The 22,937-nt window shown below is 32.6% G+C and overlaps 1 protein-coding gene across 1 annotated transcript in view; it reads left to right on the top strand.

Moving 5' to 3' along the window:
* The window catches only part of LOC118205650 (macrophage metalloelastase-like), a 79,477-nt gene that overhangs the window by 31,200 nt on the left and 25,340 nt on the right, over positions 1–22,937 (top strand). The window contains exons 2-4 of the mRNA XM_085815543.1: positions 5,379–5,502; positions 7,932–8,039; positions 16,800–16,903. Of these exons, the coding sequence (XP_085671669.1) occupies positions 5,379–5,502; positions 7,932–8,039; positions 16,800–16,903 (336 nt within the window). The remainder of the gene's footprint in view (positions 1–5,378; positions 5,503–7,931; positions 8,040–16,799; positions 16,904–22,937) is intronic.

The raw sequence follows: 22,937 nt of genomic DNA, 5'->3' as shown, positions 1-22,937 counted from the left end.
ATTTTGTTCTAGAGAGTTTCTTTTCTAATTAGATCCGTTTCTCTTTCGAATCATACAATCTGGTTAAATTTGGCTGTAAAAAATAGCTGTAATATAATTAATTAACTTTCTGTGTTTGAAGATATCTTAAAAAGCCTGAGTTTATTCGTAAATTATATTTTATTATTACAACTTGAAAGCGAAATGGTTAAAATGTTGATCTTTATGAAGCCGCATCTGGCTGATTTGTGGACGAAGGCTTTATGAACTGAAATATTAGGAAGTCTTTATCAGCTTCCAGTAATTTATATTTAATCATGAGACTCGTATAATTAGCCTGGTCTAACTGATGGTACTGTGATGGAACTGGCTATGCCCGCCACACATGTGAACATTCATGTGAACAGTGACCTTATTATAAAATACGGTATAAAATATAGTTATTTGATTCGTTTAGGTTCGTATTTAATTACGCCAGTAAAAGTCTTCCTTGGCATACGATTCCCCTCTTCCTGAAAAAAGAAAATGATGATGACTTAGTGCCAAGACTAATTCAGTTAAATAGATTTGTCATTACTAATTAACTGCATTTATCGAATTAATTATGTCACTGAATTGACATAATTAGTTCGATATTAACGCGATCAAGCTTTTAATATGCTTATGTTGCTTTTGCTGGAGTTTCTGCAAACTATGAAGAGATCATAACGTTTTGATATCTCTTTGCTTCGGTGGAAGCTATATCTGTATTTGTAGCTGTTAAGCGTCCTAATGACGTAGGATGGCATTTGCTCTAATAAAGTTATCATATTCGCTCGAACGCAGATTTTTTTTTCGTAGTTTCTTCAAACACATTTCTAAAAACTGTACCAAACTCAATACGCTCCATAAATTTTACTTCAAAAAAATTATTTGTTTAGTGTAAATTCGAAATGTGGAATTTTCACCATTTGGTCTATATCTGATTTATGTACGAAGACATCTTACATTGCTTTCTCTTATACATCACCTTTAAATGCGGTCTTTGTATATGTGTGGATGTTTTTATATTCGGACCACTGCGATGCATTACATGAAAATACAATTCTGCCGTTCATAAGTAAAAGAAAAATTCAAGTAACTTAATCAGATTTATGTTCGGGAAATTCGAATTTAGTTGTGGTTTCATTTTAAAGAAACTGGTAAAGGCGTACACATCTGTTTCTGATCGATGCAAGGAAATTAGACATTTCTTGTCAGATTCAGTTTTCGCGCGATGCTTCATCCACTTCCTTCCGGGTTTTGCGTTCTGTCGCCTCTGTTTCACAGAAAAGTGAAGAAACTACTGTGTGCGGTAGTAATAATTATATTTTTATTTTCACTTTCGTTTTTTCGTGCTCATGTTTATATCAACTTCCGTATTAATACTGAAAATCATAATACAATTTAGTAGGTCTTTTGAGTATTATAATGTAATAATCAGTGCCTCTATAACTTCTTTACTATTAAATCAGTTACTATATTAATAATTAGCACAAAAGGGACAAAAGACTTAAAACGGCATTTTGCGTTGAATCACTATAAACGGAGTATCACACTTCAGGGTGTTGCTATCAAATATTATCGCCCTTTATCATATTTAAGGAGATTAAATAATAAAGAATCTGCATGAATGTATGCAAATTTCTCGGTCTGTGAAAAAACAACGGTACTTAGAAACATCAAATTTGGAATAGCGTAGTCTTCCACCCGAACATGGGCTCCTGGAAGCTTGTATTTCAAATTTGTTATATAATCTATTTCATATTTTGTAAAACTTAACGAGCGAATTTTTGATTAACAAACTGAACAATTTCAAAGTGATCAGCGGCAACACTGCAAGGAAAAAAAAGTTTTTAATCTCCACCGCGAGAGATTGCCTATCGAAAATTCTAAAGATATGCTGTTTTTAAATATTTTCTAATTTTGCTGCTGAATCGAATTTTATATGACGTAAGCGCCAAGAAAGCCACATTTATTAAATAAAAGAAACACACAAAACATTAATAATAAAAAGAAAAACAAATTGTAAAGACATCTTAATAAGAAAGCTGAGCATTCATATGATAAACTGAGAAAAAATTGAAAAAAACAGAAAAATGTATGCCAAAATTTGGCGCTGCATCGGGAATTCTAAACGTATACTGCTAAGCTGATTTTAAAGATTTTGTAATTTTTCTATTGAATTCTATATGCCATAATAAGTGCTAAGGAAATGATGGTTAAAAGCTAAGAAGGAAAAAAAATGTGAAATAGGAGTGAGTGTAACATCAGACTGGCAGACTGTGAGCTCAGCGAGAGGGAAAAAACCTTAACTAACCCTCTTGAGCCACCATACGAATTTTTTTTTTTTTTTTTTGAAACTATAAAAGTTCATGAAACATATAAGTTAGATTCATAATTTTAATGCAGATTTAGCTTTATTTCATTTGTTTCATAGCAAACCATAAATTTCTTTTACAGTTAATAATCTACTAAATGTAAAAGAAAAAAGTCTGAAAGGCTTTCAGATTTTATGTTATGCCCAAATGGGCGTTTTTAACGTTTTGTGTGTTACCTTTATTTATTAAATATCATGTTCTTCGCACTTAAATCACAAAATTAATTCGACAGCAATATCGCAAAATAATTTAGAGCATATCTTCAGAAAATCCGATACACAGTCGCGCGCGCTGGAGATTAAAAAAAAGAGAAAAAAAAAATTTTTTTTCGTACAGTGTTGCCATTGCTCGCTTTGAAATCGTTGAGTTTGTTAAAATATGAAATAGGTAATAAAATAAATTTCAAATTCCAAATTTGGTCTTCCAGATGCCATATTCGAGTGGAGGACTACGTTATTCAAAATTTGATGTCTCTAAGTACTGTTGTTTTTTCACAGTGCGAGAAGCATATATAAACATTCATGCAGATTCTTCATTATTTAATTTCTTTAAATATAATGCAGGGCTCTATTATTTGGTGGCAGCAATTTGAAAAGTGAAACACCGTTTATAGTGAACCAACGCAAAATGCCAAAACGAAATTAATAGCCCTTCTAGGGCAGTCTTTCCTTTGGGCTAAAACTTTCTTTTTATGTTATTTTTTTCATTTAAAATACTAAATTTATGTTTTATATCGAAACATTTATATTTCTTCTTACACATAGTACTGCAGCCTATGGTTAACTCTTTGCTTCGTAAAACAGCATCTTCTTTTTTTCTCGCCCTTTTCTTTTTTTTTTTTTTTTTTTTTTGTTTAATTCTTTCTCCTTTCACGCCACGCAGTGCGTTGAGAACAGCTCACTGATTTGAAAGCTTCATTTGTAATGCATTTTTTGCATTTAAAGACCATGTGTTTGCAAGTGCCAAATGAATTACATTTCTTATGATTCGACACAAAAATAAAAGAAAAAGAAATAAATTATGCATGAAACAACTGTTGGGCTGACTCTGCATAAAAGGGTGTTGAGCTCTTAGTTCAATGTCGCAATTCAAGGTGAAGAACGTTCTGGAACACTTGTGAATATTTTATTGTTCTCAGAGCTATAGAAAATCAGACAAATGAGTAAAAATATGAAATTTCTCTTTTTCATTCGATTCATATCATGTGAAAATGAGTCTCTTTTCTTTTCCAAAAGTATCAACAAATAAATTCGTACTTAAATAATGCAGTATTCTAATTGTATATCAGTGTTTCCGAAATGTTTCGTTATACCTCTTTTGTTATATGAAATTTTTCGTGCTAAGAATAAGAATCAAAATCTTCCACTGACATTTCAATTTCTTGGCGTACTGAAATTTTCATTAGCTTACCCTGAGAGAAAAAGCAATTCTGTATCGATTTCACAGAAACTTCTATCCATAATTCTGCCAAATATTTATTAGATCATGATTCAGTTACTAAAGAAGCTTGGAGAGTAGCTACATAATGCAAACACAGAGCAGGCTTCTTAATTATTTTAGTACAAAATATTCTACTGTTTACAGAAAAAACTTAATCTGCAGTTCTAGTTGTAAATGAACACATAATTATTTAAGCAGGGCTTTAGTATTAAATTATTAAATTGAAAATTATTATTAAATTAAAAAGGTGATAGTAAAACTTTATCTTGCGAACGGAGCTGTCACTGTTATTTTAAAAAGAGGTTTTCCCTAAACATAATATTGACATAATGTAAAATAATGATAGTAATAAATTTGATTATTCAAGTATTTATGATTTATTTATTTCATTATTTTACGATTGTCTTGGTTGTTGACATCAATGCAATTACTGTTTGCACTTTTGAATATAACAGGTGTGTTGATTTTATTCAGTAGAATTTTGTTATCATTAATACTATTGTTATTATTTTGAATGCTTTTCTATGGAAAAAATATGAATAAAGTTAATGATCATATATTTTTCGAGCATCAGTTATAGAGCTTTTTGATGTTAGAAACGACCTTATCACACTCTTTCCAAAATTTTAAAACATTACGTTACTCTACGCCAGGGTTTCTTAAACTTTTTTCAGTCGCGATCCCCTTTGATCACTGAGATTTTTTTGCCACCCCCCAGGACCCCATAATATTTACAAAACTTTTGTGGGACCCCATAAGTATTGAGTAAATCTGACACACACGTGAATGAAACTGTCAGTTTTCTTACTTGTACTGTAATATATTATTGCAGTTTTAGATCATTAACTTTAATTTCTAATTTTAAGACTTAGAATAATATGAAAATTTTAAATAAGTAACAGACGAAATGACATCGTCACGTGCAAAGCAAGGAAAATGAACGTTTCTATTATAAAAATAATGCGTCGAAACGTTTTCGTTTTCTTTCTTTGCCTGTATTGTCTTATATTTATCTATTTTCAGATACGGTGTGTAAAGATATTTGGTAATTGTAAAATTATTATAATAAGTTAAAGAAATATCAAAACTCGACCCCCTTGCTGCAGGTCCTGCTACCCACAGTTTAAGAAACCCTGCTTTACGCTATTTAGAATGTATCGCTGTTTGCATTGGCAAGAATGCCACTGCCCGAAACAAAAGTCCTACGTACGATTTATTTTCTTGCGTCCTCCATTAACCAAATAATTTGGCAAAATCTAAGATGTTTAATTTAGCACTTAACTGTGATTAGTCTGTAACTGCTTAAGAAATGAGCTATTTAAAAGCAATAAATACATTTCGTAACAATTAAAGCTTTATTTTATTTTTAATACTATGCCTAATTGCTATAAATTAAAACACATGCAGCGTTATTGTAATTGATAAACAATGTGTCCAGCGCCATGTATTATAGTCGGTGCAGAATGGTTTGTTTGTGCTTTTTATGGATAATTATGAAATATTTTAATCATTGATTAAAGAAATAAAATAATGGAATGATACATTTTTTTTCTTTTTTAGATGTACCTTCAAAAATATGGTTATATGAATGAATCCAGTTCTAATTCTGCCTCCCTTGTAAGTGAAGAAGCTGTCTCTTTGGCTATTAAAGATTTTCAGAGGTTCGCTGGCCTCGTGGAAACAGGTTCGATTCCTCTCTTCTTTTTTAAGCGCCTTTAATAATGCTTCTTGTTCAAAGTAGCTGTTAAAAAGTAATTAATTCTTATCAGAATGTAAATATTTCTAATTTCAAATGAACATAATTTCTGTCTTTTTATTTAGTTTACGTATAATACGTGCGCGTAGAGGTAAACAACTTCTCGTTTTTTAAAAAAATCAGTTTAAATTTTTTGATGGATTTCATGTTTGAAACTTAAAGATGCAAGTATTTTATCTTTAAGGTTTAAATTCTGTTCTATTCTATAAGCATTTCAATGCATATAAACGGCAACGCTGAAAATATTCTTATGAAGAAGGCAGCAATATGAATAAAAAAGTACATTAAGATGGGTTCTTTCCAATCATATCAGTATTCAGAACTTTATAAAAAATTGTTAAGAATGGTTAAGAAATATAAACAAATAAATAAAGAATTATTAAAATTAAATAGATTGTAATGTGATAAAAATGTAAATAGATTAAATTAAACTAGTTATAAGTGGATAAGTAATTAATTAAGTAAAAGCAGTGTTTCACAGAAATTGAATGATGTAATAAAACAAATGAATGGTGAGTAAATTGATGATAACAAGCTATCATATCGAATATTGAGAAAGATAAATGCTTTTTTCCGCAGTATTCTTGTAAATTCTTTCAGCAGTAAAACTGCATTCTTATTTTGGCTTCTAATCCATTCGAAGCCTTTTTTTACCACATTGATAAAACCAGCACCCCCTAAATATTAGGACAGTTCGGAGAATGTTGCTAACGCTCGTTAATATCCCCCTTTCCGAAGAAATTTTGGACGTGGGGGATTTCTTTGCCAGGCCTCAAGTTTTCCCGCGTATTTTGCTTTTCCGAAAGAGAGGCGCCCACCAGCGGCCGAGCGGTAAAGACGCTGAACACTGGTAGTTCGGTCTGAGGTTCGAATCCCGCGAACGGGCTGGCTGCATGGGCGTTTTCGTGGTTTTCCCCATGTGTAACGTGTATACGAGCCAGTTTCCCTTAGAAAGTCCTCCACGAAAGGCATCCCTCCCTTTAGGCAGATAGCCCTCGTGTGCTTTGCCATAATTAAATACACCAAAAAACACCGAAAGAGAGGCATCCATTCAACAGTTAGTATCAATGTCAGTTTTACTAGCTACTAAAATTAATGTTACACTAATGATTTACTGCTGTTATTACAATTGAAGAAAGTAACGGAGCCCATTTTATTCATTTGAGAAGGGGCTGTAATGGGCTCTAATGGAATTTAAGCCCTGACATCTACATCATTGTATATTATTGTAATGCTGCATGTACTTAACATGCTATTACTTTGACCATTCTGGCTTATATCTGGAATAATGCTTGCTGCACAAAGTTTTTTATGTTTCGTCAAAGAAAATTTTAGTAATTGTAAAAAATAAAGACAAGATTTTGCTGTATAAAACAAGAACAATATTTTGATTTTCGGAAAATATTTCAGGTTCAGTGATCGAAATGATTATTAACAAAATCAGTCTTAGCTTAAGTGTTGGCGCTGTGGTATTGAGAAATACCTATTAATGTCTACTTTATGTCACTGTTAGTTTTGAATTTTGCGAATAAGTAAATAATTATTTAGTTTATTATGAAATCCAGAAAGAACATTTAAAATAGAAACATGAATGTAAAAGATTAAACGAGAAACGTGGGTAGCATTTTTCACCCAGACGTTTTTATAATTCTTTAGAAAAAAGTTTTGTAGCGCAGAATACAATAAATAAGCATAAATTCTGCACCTAACATTTAGTTAATGATGTATATTTAAGAATTCTGTGCGGTACTTGCCTTAAATGCAGGTTAATTTTCTATACTGAAAGTGAAATTGCTTATTACTTTACATTTTTGGACTATTTGGTTTCATCAAATATTTTTACTGATTAAAATATATTATATAAATATCTTTTAGTGTCTAATATATTCTGATATTTCAACTGTAATAAAATAGTTCGTCAAATTATTAATGCGTATTTTAATTGCTTTATAAAAAAAGTCACATTTTATGTTGAATTTTAGCTTAGCCTTTTTCAACATTTTCGCATTTGTATCACAGAAAACTTAAGCCTTTATAATCCCCTAATTTCGATTTCTCTAAACTTTTCTGTTTATTAATAATATATATTCTTCTCTGGAGGCAGGAGATAATTTCTAGTTTACTGATAAAAAGTAGTTGCTGCGATTTTTGTTTTCCTAATTCAGACTCGATATGAAAATTTAGCATATGATTTTAAAAAATGAAAGGAAATTAAAAATAATCGGTATTCATCTACGTATATAATTCATGTTGTATTGATAATGATATTATTGATTTTATCATTTCATTTTGAAGAAAATAATCTGAAGCTATTGCAATGGATCTGTAAAGTCATATGAATGTTTTTTTTTTTGCAGGAAAGCTTGACAACACGACCCTGACGATGATGAACTTACCCCGATGTGGGGTTCGAGACAAGGTAGGCCACAGTGGTTCTGCACGCAAGAAGCGGTATGCTTTGCAAGGTAAGATAGATTGCGTCATTCTAACCGCAACCGGTTTCTACAAACGAATTAGCTGTTTCTACTATTATCGAAAGTTTCTGTTGTTGTAAAACAACGTCTATGTGATGTTTTTGTTAAAGTCGAAGGTTTCTGTTGTCGTAAGACAACGTTCTGTTGTATCCACTCGCCCATTTGGGAAATTCTTCATGGGGTGTCTCATTCCTTTGTTTATATCATCGGTTGCGTATTTTTTTTATTATTGTTATTTAAAGCTTATACGCAGAAGTATTATACAAAGTGTGTGTAACATATGATCTATTAGAACAATTCACATCAAAACTGAGTTAGGACATACTCTAGTTCAAGCTCTTCTGTAAATTTGGAGTAGCATACATTGGACAGACCACAAAACAACATTAGAACGACAATGTGAGAACAGGAGTGATACATATAGTTATGTCAGTTACAAAAGTTAAATGTTACAAGAAGTGCTTTTACGTTGGACTTCCAAATAAAACTAAGAAAACAAAATGCCGAGGAATAGAGATTTCTGGTACGCCAAATAAATGATCGAAGCCACTGCCATCGTGAAACCAGGACATGATTGTTGCGTAACCCATAAGGCCCAAGTCTGTAAATATAGATTTTAAACGTGCCAACATATCTTTAAACTTCTCATAGTCATATTTTTCTGTAATAAAAAGAGGATAATAGGCTTTGAAGGTCCTGGAAAGAAATAATTACTTAACTTAGTATCCCAGGTTTTCTTAATTAGGCCCTAAGTGAAACATAAAGAAACTGTACGTAAAGGATTGTAAATTATAATCAAATTCAAAAATCTTTTATTTTCTCAAACCATCCAGACGTATACTATCAGTCTACCTACCCTACTGAAATCTCTTGTAAACTGATTTCCCAAACGTATAGCCGTTGTTAGCCGTTAAGGTACGTGTATTCAAGTAGGTTGCCGATTTATTTGTCTATATGAAACAGTTGTCTTGCAAATAAAGTGTGCAATTACATTATAACACATGTAGCAAGAAAAAGGATAAGTAAACTAGTCCCTGAAATTGTATCTCTTAAGTAAAAGATTCTGACTGTGAAAACTTAGTTTCCAATGCTCTTAATCTTTAGCTTTTGTACCGATTCTGTAATATATATTGGGGTGTTATAATTAAACTTCCACTATAAATGGCATCTTACAGCGGAAACGGGTGAACGGAGTACAACGAAATTTTGTATATGGGCTATACACGAAATGCGCTCTTGGAATTTCGAAAAAAAAAAAAAAACTTAATTCCAAACTGTCCTTTTCGATAAAAACATGAAACTTAACGCAATAAACGACCAAAACGGAATAAAGAAACAATATTAACATTTATTGACTAGTTTCTGGTCACCTTGTTATCAAACCATATTAAGTAAAGGTAAGGGAAAAACAAAAACAGTTCAGTTTGCCGGAACAACAACAGATTAGGACGAAATTGCACAAAAGAAGCAATTGTTAATCGTGTCCAGGATGATGTAGAGAAGTATGCTCCACGTGACCACCCTCATTCACCTGCAAAAATTTCAAGTCGATGGACAGTGTGTTCAACAACACATCGTAACTGAGCAGTTGTGAGGCTTCGCATATGAAACGTTATGAAGTTCTTTAAGTCATTCAACGTCGCAACACCTCCACGATACACCAGACTTTTTAAACAGCCCGATAACCAGAAATCGCACGGAGTTAGATCCGGCGAACATGGTGGCCATGGATTAGGAAAGTGACGACTAATAACACGTTCTTCTATGAAGTGCTGGAGCTATAGCACCTTCACGGACTCATGGATAAGTGGGGATGCACCATCCTGAATGAAAATGGTCGATGTAAGGACCCACCTTTGCTGTAGTTGCGGCACAACCGTCTGCAGCATGTAATGGTACCGACAGCCAGTAAAATTGACTGCAAATGAGAGACGTTGTGGCTTTCTATCAAGCAGCTCCTGGGTATGACGGATATTGTATAGGAAGTAGTGCATTATGTTTCTGAGTACTTTTCGGACGGTGCTGTAAAAATAGCCTGTCTGTTGAGAAACTGCACGCGTGCTACTGCCCCCAAAATTTTGAAGTCTGGGACTCTGCGTCAACAGCTGTCTTGACGGCATCAACAAGTACCGGTGTGGCATGTTTACTGCCTCTTCCAGGTTGAGCTTCTGATTTCCCCGTTTCTTCAAATCTCTTAATCATGACCCGGATACCTTTAGTAGACATTGGTCCACGAAGTACGTTTTTTCTAAGACGAAATTCACGAACTGCAGCAGACGCATATCCCTTATTTTAGTAAAACAGCTTCGCTAATAATGCACATTTAAGTAAAGAGACCGTCATTAGTACAGCCGAAAACATCAACTTAAACATGACAACGTCTGCAAAAGTTTTATACTCTAACCTGTTTTGCATAAAGCTTCCTCTTCTTCCCAAGCACGCAGATCTCGACATTTTTCTCCTACAACTGACAGCTTTTCCAGGTTTTGCACTTTATTACTCATAATTCTTGTTCTAGATTGTTAATATTGTTTCTGTATTCCGTTTTGGTCGTTTATTGTGTTAAATTTCATGTTTTTCCCGGAGGAAAGGCGCCCTCTGGTGGACATTTTGGAACTCATTCCCCCCCCCCGAAATTCCTTGAGCGCATCTCATAGTCCATATACAAAATTTCGTTGCATTGTGTTTACCGGTATGCGCTGTAAGATGCCGTTTATAGGGGAAGTTTAATTATAACCGCTCGGTACTTGTGCCTCTTTTATCTGTTTGGATAGTTTTTCGCAGTCTTAAAATATTGCATTTTTTTGTGGCGATTCATAATAACATATTGCTTTGAAGTGCGACTCCTGATTGTATTTTCTAGGATTCATTTTCATTTGTGATAACCATTATCAAAATTCTTCTCTTCCATTAAGTTGTAGAGTCATTAATTTGCAGGTAATTTTTTTGGAAGCAGAAAAGATGAAAAATATGCAACCGCCTTCGCCGGGAATCGAACCATGGACCTCTGGAATACCGGCCCAGCGGGCTACCGTTACACCACGAAGGCACGCTACGGAAGTGGGAGAAATACCTTATAAAGTGACCAAACTAAAAAATGCATTTAGAATTATACTTGCAAACGCTTTGATTGTATTTAATAAAAGTAAATAACCATACGATTTATTAGCAACATTTCAAACCCTTTATTTTATTGAAATTAATTACGTACACAGACCGAAACCTTTCTTTCAACCCCGTCCTTTGCAAGATTCGAAGTTTTTGTTGAAAACTGCGATCAAACGAATTTCTAACTAATAATATAAAAGGAAAATAACATTTACTTGCATACTTCTACATAACGATAGAGCTGAGAAACTTCCGTTTTCCCAGACGAAGACCAGTTTCTTTTCGTTTAAATTTTATTCAGTTACTCTTGTATCATAAAGATTCAGTTACTAAAGTTAGTTCAGTTAAAAACAGAGAAGCATTAACAACTATCACATGAGGTGAATTGAAAAATAGACTTTGAAACTGTACTGATCAAATATATGATTGTTTTTTTATCTCTTTCAAAATACTGACAGTTCTAGCAGGTTGTTAAGCAGGAAAACATCGTCATCGTTTTCTTTAACTGTATCCCAAATTCGACGTTATACTAAGAACGTAGAATACAAATCCAGAAGTTTCTGAAATAATGTTTCATCGTTTTCACAAATATCTAAGATAACATGTTTCGTTATTACTGAGTCAAATTTTGCCTAATATTAAAGTTTTACTGAAAAGTAAAATCAGTTGCGTGTCCTGATTGCTAAGTTCTTTAGGATTCTTTCTCAGATTGATTTTATGTACCATACAGCTGTCTGCAAAATTCTGCTGAATCCTTTTCTTCATAATGGAAAGTAGAATCTTTGCCAAAGGCAAATAAAATATGACTTTCTGTTATGAAAATGCGTTTTACTAATTATTATTATAATATTTCACTTAAAAAAGTGTAGGTGAAATATAGATGCCGATAGATAAAATGTGGAAACGCGGATTGATCTTAAAAAGTGTATTTATTTAGATTAATAATATTACTTATAACCAATGGGTTGTATGAATATAACGGAAATGCGGGGTTCATTTCTCTTTTACAGTCTTAATTTAGCGATTTACCCTTGTTACGCGGTAACTTATTTGCCTACTTGAACAATTGTGTTCACCGGATATCCTCTAAATAGTTGCTTGCTTGGCCAGTTTTTTATCCTACTCTCTTAGAAGCGGCAAGTTGATGGAAGAGCCATCCCAAATCCACCTACCTTATTCACGATTGCTAAATTACGCTCATGTGACGTCAGTGGCGCTTGTTTTCCGCGTGTATTTATTCGACTGATCCGGGATTGAAGTTGACTCACCGTTATTGATATCGACCTTGAGAAATATATTCGAGTTGCCTGAAATGGCCTAAAATCGAGATTAAACTCAGTGCTCCAATCTACTTTATCATTTTAAGGTCTCAGGAAAGGAATTACATGCGCATAATTCGAAGCTTAAATCCAACAGATCAAATACAGTGCAATATCATAGTGATGGAAAATGAAAAATTACAAAGCTTGAAAAAACATTGTTTCGTGAAGATGAACTAGTGTTAAGGCATCTCAAATTAATATTTCAGAAATATGAAAGTGCTACACGTGCGAATATCAAATTCTTTGCACGTGTAGTTTGTTAAAATGTATATAATAATTTAGCAAAGCACTGCTTGCTTAAAAAGTTTTTTTTAAAAAACGTTTTTTAAAAATCTTTGTTTGTAATTTAATTTGTAAAGCATGCAGCAATTGTTTCGGGAATGGTTTCGTAGGTTTAAGGAAAACCTTTAAAAATTAATTTAAGTTATAGCAATTTCGTTCATCATCATCATCATCAATCATCTCGTTCAAGCCGTAATGAAATATTTTGCGAATTAAAAGTAGTACTTATTATGTAAAATCTACCTGTGGATGATGATAATATTCAGTTTTTAATGTTTTCAGTTTTTAGCCTTTATAATCATCTGATTCCTTCATTATTGAAGAGGGAATTAATTGAAAACTCATTTAATGAATACTCAAATGCTTCCTTCGTATGGACTTTAATAATAGATAAAATTTTATTCCGTGTGTAAGTATGAAATTCCTCCATTATTAGAATGCCGATTTTCCTTTTAATTTCTGGGCTATAAATAAAAATTAAATATTTTAATGCCACTAGTCACAAAAGAAATTTGATCGAAAGGTAGCGCAGATGTGTACATGTTAAGTTGATCATAAACATATAACAGTGGATAGTGTAATTAAATATATGATGATCATCCTCCTCATTATGCTTAAAGAATCCCCCCGATTATGACGCAAGGCATCCACCTTAATTTCAGAATTCAGTAAACGTTAATTTATTTGTTTGCTACCAATAAGAAAACGTTCGATGCATTTTACAGACATGACCAGTGTCACTACGTCACACACAAAACAGAGAATTAACGTTGATTGATGACTATATTCATTTAATTATTATTTATTTAGTTTTCATTCGTTATGGAAAATGACTTCAGCTTCTCGATGTTTTATTGCAACTTCACTTTTGTTTTTCACTTTTTTAGACCTAGATTTTCGTTTGATTTATTTTTATTAATTCTCTTTCTTTCAGTTTGAATGAATTAAGTTATTTCTTTAAACAGAACTAGAAACTGCTATTCTGAACAGCTGTAAAATTTTTAATTATTCTTTCCCTTATAAGTTTACATTCTTTAATTACCTCATATCTGGAAATTACAGTCTCTGTAGGAAAATTTGGTTTAAATTTGAATGTTTTTCTATTAAATCATGTTTATTCTTTATTATTATAATGAAAGTTAGCTGTTCTTACGTATTGAAGAATTTTAAACAACGGTAAGCAAAATAAAATGTTTACCAACGTAATTAAACTACGTAATTAAACTTGACAGTAACAGATTGTTTTTTCAGTACTTTAAAAAATGTTTAAAGTAACGTGTTAATTGCTGAGAAAACACGAATGAATCTTTTATTAAACGTAATAAAAACTATATGGCTGAAACTTATTATAAGTAAAAAGGCTGGAATTAAATAATGTATATGTTTATATTTTACGAGTATAACTTCGAACTAAATTTCTTGCTTTCACCCAGTAGTATTAGATTTTATCTAAAATTCAGGTAAAAATATACCTGAATGTATTGATTGTATATAAAACCTAGATCAGCTTTGGGCATACATATAGAAATGCTAGTAATTTCTGGTAATAAAACAGGAGCTATTTGGTATCTGGATGTATTTCGGCGAAGACCTTCTTAATTGAAACTCGCTTAATTTACATACATGGAAAATCTAAGAAACATCTGTGGCTACTTCATTCTTTCAGCGATAATTACATCTATAACAGAACTGATATTCTGAGACTTAGCCATACGGCGAAGCATAATTTTTATGCCGACTTTTCTCGTGATGGCACTTTCCTCGCACTGAAGAAAATTTACTATGAAATTCGTATTCGAGAGGGCAAATGGTAAAATAAGTAAAAATGATCTTTAAACTATCGATATCCATGGACTGATTTTGCCTAAGACCTTTTTTCTTAATTTTTAACATCAAGATATTATAAGACAAGTAAAAAATCTTAATAACAAATAATGTTATTACAAATAGAATAACTCACAATAAAATCTACTCTTCATTCCCACATAAGAGAAAGCATTTACTATCTATCATTAAATTTGCTTCTCGAAGAAACTGATAAAATACTAAACTATATTAACAAGCAATAACAAATAATAAATCGGAAACTACCGTACACAATTAATGTTTTAATGTGAATTTCTATGAAAATAATATGAGACTAACATTTTGAGTTTTTTTTCAAATCATACCAGAAAATATATTGACAAGATATAATGTAAGTCATGTACGGATTTCGAGTTTTTTAAGGTTTATTATTATTAAAGTTCGTTTACCTGGGCGATTATTAATGTAGATCTTGGTCTGTGTAAAATTTTGTCTGAAAGGCTAATTTATCTTTTTGAATGTTCATTGAAAACAGTACTTACTAAGATAGGTCCAGTAGTTTATAATGAAAGAAGTAAAAGCGATGATTTTTCTGTTTTCAAAACATTTGTTTATCATGATTGGCTGCTAACAGGTCAGACAGGAAATCGAAATTTTTTAAGTACCCATTCATAATGACCAGACTTTATCCTATGCAACATATCGTTATTTTGGAAGCCTAAAAACTTGTTTTAAAGTTATTCTTTTCCGCTGTGTTCAAACAGTTGGAAAAACAAAAGAAAACAAGATTTTGGGGCTGATTTAAGAATGATTCCTAAAACTGTCAACTGCAAAATTTTCTAGAAACATGAAAAATATCTGGTGAAGATTATTTCGAGCAGATTGATTTAGCTTTTTTACAAAAAATGTTTTGTCATTATTTCGTATATTTTTAATGAAGCCGCATAAATTCAGTTTTCAAAAATGCGCCTTAAATATTTAATTGTGAATACTATATATTTCCTTGATTCTGCTTTCATTGAATGGTACTTTATATGTAAGCAGAGATATCTGTGCTTTTGTAGAAAAAGGCGGTGTCCAGAATGCTCAACTTTGTGATTTTTGCATCAGTCACGATAAAATAATTAGTTTCTCATGAAATGAAAAAATACCCAGTATCCATCCACTTTTATATTCTAAATTAGAATCCTTCTGAGGAGACCAATGTAATATATGCATTCAAATATAAGGGTTATTATTTCACTTATATGTGAGTTAAAATAAGATATAACTACCATGCCCTTTAGAAACTGATTGAAAGAATTTACGAGTAGAGATATGTTTCTTTGAAGACTAGAATATTACTAAAATATTAAAAAGTTTTTTCTCAAAGTTTCAAAATGGACTTTTTTCTCAAAGTTTCAAAATGGACTTTTTTATCAGTTATAGATATATTTTTCTCACTTTTTATTTCTGAATTAAATAATATCTAGCAAATTTATTGTTATAGCTTTCTCATACAAATGCATTATTGATTCGATAAAATTTTAATATTGCCCCGAATAGAAGATGGCTTTACGCGGTTGATAATCCTGAATTTTTTAAGTTGTTTTGCTAGCAAAAAAAATCTCTCTTTGATGAGCAAAGGCAGCCCATGTATGATCCTCATCCGTTGAAAGTTTTCGGCATGAAAAATAACCAGATGGTCTTAATACCATACCCTGATGTAACTTTGCATATATTTTCTTTAATAAAACATAAATATCATCATTTTATGATGATTAATGTATTTTTAAATGTTAGGCTGAACATATTCAATTTTTAGACAGGCATTTTAAAGAAAAGGACGTCTGTCTGATAATATACGAATCATAAAATATTTTTAGCTGTAGAAAATTCCTGATATCATTGCCTCATAATGTAGAAATCGAAAAAAAAGCAAAATAATATACGTTATACAAAAATAGAATAAGCGCATTTGTAATTCCTTAAAATACGTATGGATTTTTTTTCTTTCTGATTTATGAATGTTCGGGATTATTATTTAAGTTACAAGTGTAATTTGTAATAGCATTATTGTAATAGTCTTTACGTATGGTGGTATAATACTGTTATTCATTCTCTGAGGATTAATTTAATCTACATAACTCGCTGAACTTCTTAGAAAAGTCGGGAATAAAGTAAGAGAAAGCAAAAATAATACGATCAGTTTTTTTTTTCGCAACCGGATGATACCTTTGTATATTTGTTGCAGGAAGCAAGTGGCGCGTAACTGACTTGACGTATCGAATCAGCAAGTATCCTCGCAGGCTCAAGGATCGTCAAAAAGTGGACAAAGAGATCGCCAAAGCATTCAAGGTAATTCGCTGTTTTTTTCCTCTTCGATTGTTGAGAGAAATCCATTGTCTTAAACGCTGTACGATAGTAGCTCATGGAAAAAGTTCTGTTATGGCTCTGTTTAACATTTGTGTAGGTTTTACATTAAATATTCACTTTTTAAAGGAAAAACAAAATTTAATCTTAATTTCAGAAATCAAATTATAATGATCTTTTACATATCAGAAACTTAATTTTATCAGTTACATTCATATATTAATAAAAATATTAGTAAAATTATAAGAAAGCTCATCCTTAAATATAATTCATGTAAATCTTCTTTACAAATAAATTTTAAGCAAAAATTTAGAAAGACTATGTAATCTTCCTTCAAAAACTTCTAATAAATAAAATTAGCACTTCTTTATTTGTGTGATGTGGAGAGATAACTGCATGTGGTTACCGAAATTTAAAAGTAAGGTGGGAGCACTAAATCATATGTTCTTCACTATGCAATATTTTTAAATATTGTGTTAAAATTAATTTTAGGTAAAACTGACGCGCATTTTGTTTTTAAATTAAAATAAGTAATAATTATATAGTTATTTTTTATATTTTCTGAGCTTAAAAAATCAATGATAAAGTATAAGAAAATTGCATTTAAATGTTGTATAACCTCATATTTCATAATCGTATGATTCAGTCAATACATGGACCATTACCAATATACATATAGGAAGAGATGCACTTCCTCTATGCGTCTATGTAAATTCTTCATAACATTAATGAAATTAGTAGCCTTGTTTACTTAATTTTTATGTCGTAGTAAATTAAATAAAAATAATAATGGTATTGTATATATGTCATGTCTGTTTAGCATCCATTTTAAATGACGCTTGAAAGCTGACATCTGAAAAACATGTTCCACATCGGATTCCTCGAATGCTTATGACAGTCATTTCATATTTACTTTATTATTATAATTATTATTTTCATTTGTTAAACTGATGAAGATTCAATGTTCAGAATTATGCTGTAATTCGTGTTTGAACTTTTCTTTTTATATATACCGAATTGGTCCGTTTTAAAACTAGTTTACATGCAGACCACCTTGAATTTTTAGAGGTGTGCTGTAAGATAAAAAATGGCTGGGAACTAACATGACTTATACGAATGACATTAACATGACTTATACGTATACGAGCTTGATATATCGAAAGTATTTTACGAAAACAAAAATTAAACACTCTAAATTTTTATTATTGAGGTAAAATTAAGTAAGTATATTTTCTTTTGACGTAAAAGTTAAGAAACATGACCAGTGTAGATTTCAAAAGAGCATTTCATATTATATATTTAAAATAAAACTTATTTCCGGAGTATACAGTAATATAAAATGTAATGCAGAAATTAAAAATTACGATTCTGAATATCTCCGTCATGTTAAATAAGTCATTATTATGGCGCGCCGTTCTTGAATTACACGGAGAATATGAAGCATAAAAGAACATTTCGTACTTTATAGTCACCCTCTCCCCGGAAAAAAAAAAAAAAAAAAAAAAAAAAAAGATCTTACTGACTATGAATACGAAATAAAAGAACAACATAAAATGGCTATAATTCTTTTATTATTTTTAACATTCGCTCACAATCGAGTTATACTCAAAATATCTTAAAAAATCATTTGTCCTTTCGTTTTGCGCTTGTTGTCGAAATGCAAAGAAGGACGCTGGCGAGTTCGTGATGCACATTAGGGAAGCGTTTCCTCTGTGTGTATGTGTGGTAATGGTTCGTGGATGGACCGATTCCGGCTCATTAAGCGAAGGTCGAACTTCGAAACGTCGTTTATGCTGATTGTTCTCTTAAGAAAACTTTATTAGTATGCCTCTCTAAGAGAAGCTTTTCCAAAAGAAGTTTTGCTGTGTGATGTCGATATGCAGATTTGTTGATCGTACCTTTCTACTCATCAGTGCTGAATGAATGGGCATTGTAACAAGGAAGTACATCATAATTGTATCACAGCTTTTAAGATTACTGCTTTAAAACTTAAATATGAAATTCAAAATGAAATCAAAAAGTGAAATTGTCTATAAAATTATTTATATTCACTTCCTCTGTATTGAACTCCTATATATGAAACTCTTATAATCCTAAAATATGTTCCCTTTCCCCTCATTAACTTTGATTCAGCTTCTGAAACTTGATTTTTCAGGTTTTTAAAACCAAGCGAAATTGTGTATGTGTTCTGTTAATTCTGTATTTATGTAAACTAAAATTCTGTATTTATTATATATAAACTTATTCTTATTAGTCAATGCAGTATTCCATAGCAATTTTTTTTCCGAAATACGATATAGGTTTTTAAATTTATTTAAATTACAAAACCTTTTTTACAAATTTTTCAAACATATTCTCTTTAATAATCGAATTATTCATAGTAGAATTTCGATTTATGTTTGCACCTTAACAGAAATTGGAAAATAATACTCCAAAGGAAATTTATTTCAAACCTCCGTATGCCAAGGCAGGTACAGATGAAAACTAGGCAGCACTTCTGTAATACATGTGCTTGAGGTATTTCTGAATCTAGCTAAGTGTTAAGCTTCTATCCAGTTTTGAGAGAGAACCCCTGGAAGAGGGGTACTCCAAGTATTTCTCAATCCTCTTTCCCTAAAACCAGCTTCTCGAGAGGATTTCGGCTCGTCGTGTATTTTGAGCGCCTCCTTACCGCATAGACACTTTATCCTTCTAAACATCATTCCTACTTCTGGATTCGAAACCAGGCCCATCGACAAGTCAGTCAGCGTCACTACCCATTATACCGGCTGTACTCCAAGGTGGGAGGATACACGAATTAAGTAATGTAATAAACAGAAAAAGATGTATATGATATTAACCTCCGTTTATATTAATTCATGTTTGGTCTCAGCTCTTTCTTAGCTATGAGAGAAATATCTCTTCCTTAGATTAGGTTAAGTTAGGTGAATTAATTAATGCAAATCAACTCAAGGACTATCTACCTATGGGAAGGAATGCCTTTATGGAGCACCGTTTTAACGGAAACCTTTTTGTATCCACTTTCACGAAGTGCCCCTTTCACCAGATAGCAAAGTCGAGTCGAACTATGTGTTTAGCGACTTTACATCTGTACCGCTAGTGAATATTACTTCCTCAGAAAATTGTCTTTGTGGCGAAAGAGGCACACCAGAGCGATATTTCTTCTGACGAACGAACTCGTGTTTCGAAGAATATGTTATGAACATTCCAAAATTTCATCACAAAGTCAACAGTGTTATCAAATACCTTTCAAATCATGCAAAAATATTTGTGACCAATAATTGTTACGAAATAGTTAGTCTTCATATATATCCTGCTAAATAATATCTGCATGAAAATATTTTAGAAAGATAGCCAGGAGCCCCTGTAGGATGCTTTCCCTGTTGGATCAGTAGCTTTATAGGTCAGTACCTGTATCACCATATGATACAAGTACTGCCGTACTGCCCCGCAAAAGTTGGTAACCTGGAAGGTATTAATTTAATTGCTTAAAAACAACTACCTCAACAACATAAGTATTTGTGGTTATTGAGCTAAATTTTTAACCCGATGACATATTTAAAAAAAAATAAAGTATATGAATTTATAAATAGTTAAAAAAATGTGAGTAAGTAAAATAGTTCTCACAGTTGCATTCCAATATTACGACCATTCGGTTTCTGTTTACTAATTAATACAATTCTTTTTAATTACTCCGCGCTATTTTGCTTTTAATCACGCGTCACAAAAGATATTATGATAGCTGGTGCCCCGACTGATAGCTGTTGTACTTGTTACAAAAGCTTTTAGCTTTTGCAATTAGTGGGTGGTGAAGATATCTATTGGGATAAAAAAATTATATCGAGGTTGTGCATAAATTTTTTAAGGTTTCTCACAAATGTAGTTTTTAGACGTTGTGTTTTTACCTCATATAAAGATACATGAGGTGTAATTCTATAATAGTGTACAACATATGCGATCCATATATAGGTTAATCGGTACATATTAAATATAATAAACACAGTATTTATAAACACAATATGATCAGCACACCATTGCCAATGCATGCAAATCATATATTATACTAATAATTTAGTCAAGCCGACCAAAAGGGATAGTAATTAGAAACGCTGACTGCCGTATTATAGGTTCGAATCCCGGAGAAGGCATGGATGTTTGTAAATGCATAGTGTTTGTACGGCATGGGGGCACTCTATAAATATGCGGCGAGCCAAAAGTCCTCTCGAGAGGTTGTTTTTAGGGGAAAATAGGTGGGAGACGCTCGGACCCGTCCTCCCTGGATGCTTTTCATCAAAATTGGGAGCGGAACTGAGCAAGTCGTACTGTCACCTGCATGGTGTCAATGATAGGCTCAACCTTGTCACGATGAATTTCGTGGGCTTGTTGTGATGTTATTGTCAGAGAAGTGAGAAGTCGCAATAATATAACTTAGTCAAACCTAAAAATGTATTTCGTTAAAAAAATACAGACGGTTATACATCAAAACATAAATCATGTAAAACAAATCTTATCTATTTATTTCTGATATTATAAATGATATATCGCATATAACAAATATAAAAATGTTGTAAATGATATATCCCCTGTTAAAAACTTATGTATTGCCTTCTATTTTAGAATATTTTATTACTCTTTAATCTACACGCTATAACAAAAAATCGGCTCACCAAGAAGGAATCATCCGATTGCCTTAAAATTTTGTACGCATAAATGTTTTGACCAAATTTGCAAATGATTAAAATTTAGTGTCCAATGACTGAATAGTGCGATCTCCAGCGCATCGTAACTGCGCATCCAGCACATGTATATAACGAGCTGTTCTTGAACTGCTTTTAAAAATTTCTGTTGCATTGCGATTTAGGATACCTTTCAACGACTGAAAAAATGCCTCGCCACAGAATTTAAGGTCATTACGAGTAAAGAGGTCATATCATTGGACTGAAAGAGGCAGGTTGGGCATATCGGAGAATCGCTCGTCATATGAGTCGAAGCAATGCGGCATTAGAAGATGCTGGCAAGAATGGGTGGGCAATGGCAAATTTCAGCGTCATGATGGTAGCCGTCGACCTAGGGCCACAACAGATAGAGAGGACAGAGAGATTGTCAGATGAACTATCATAGCGATTCATCAGCTGATTCATCGCTATCAACTATCAGACGTGCTGCCCTCACACTAATGTCCGCGATGGCCATTCACAGACGGCTGATAGAGCAAAATCTACGCTCGTACCGACCGTTACGCAACCTCCCACTCACGCCTGCACACTGTCGAGCCAGATTACAGTGGTGCTTGGCTCGATCAGGTTGGAATGATGCTTACTGGTGACGTATAGTCTTTAGAGACGAATCCTGCTACCAATTGTGTCGTGACGAACATCGAAGACTTGTCTGGAGACGCCCAGAACTGTGTGCTGATCCTGTTTTCACTACTGCACGCCACACAGAAGTTATGGCCTGGGGTGCCATTTCCCTTGATAGCCGGACCCTTTTCGTCGTCATTAGAGGCACATTTACAGAACAGCGGTACGTGAACGACATTCTGAGATCTGTTTTGCTACCGTTCCTTTTGCAGTACCCTGGCCTTATTTTTCAGCAAGAGGCTCTACTCTTATATGCGCCCTAAGATCACCAAATGTGGCAATATGTGTTCTGCGCCGGTTTTTGGCGCGATTGCGTGTTTATGGCAACCCTTTTGAAGTTGAATACTCTTTTGCTGGAGTGTTTTAATTGCTCGTTGGTTCATGTCGTGCGTCTTTTGAAATGGCCTATGTTGCAAGAGGGTCTGGGAGATTATTTTTAGTGGCTGTGCATGATAGAAGTAAGGAAAAGCTGATGCAGTGTATTAAAGAGTGGATTGAGCCTTGTGCAACTATTTTTTCGGATGGCTGGAAATCTTACAAGGATTTAGAAAAAGAAGGTTTTGAACATTTATTTGTGAACCATAGTATGAATTTTCTGAATAGTGTGTCTGGCTGTCATATAAATACGATAGTGATTATGTGGCGGCATATTAAAGAAG

This window comes from Stegodyphus dumicola, chromosome 4 (assembly GCF_044657685.1).
Source record: "Stegodyphus dumicola isolate Sdum_Otavi_A_Nest chromosome 4, ASM4465768v1".
Taxonomy (NCBI): Eukaryota; Metazoa; Arthropoda; class Arachnida; order Araneae; family Eresidae; genus Stegodyphus; species Stegodyphus dumicola.
The sequence above is the reverse complement of the archived record's forward strand: the minus strand, read 5'-3'. Positions and strand labels throughout refer to the sequence as shown.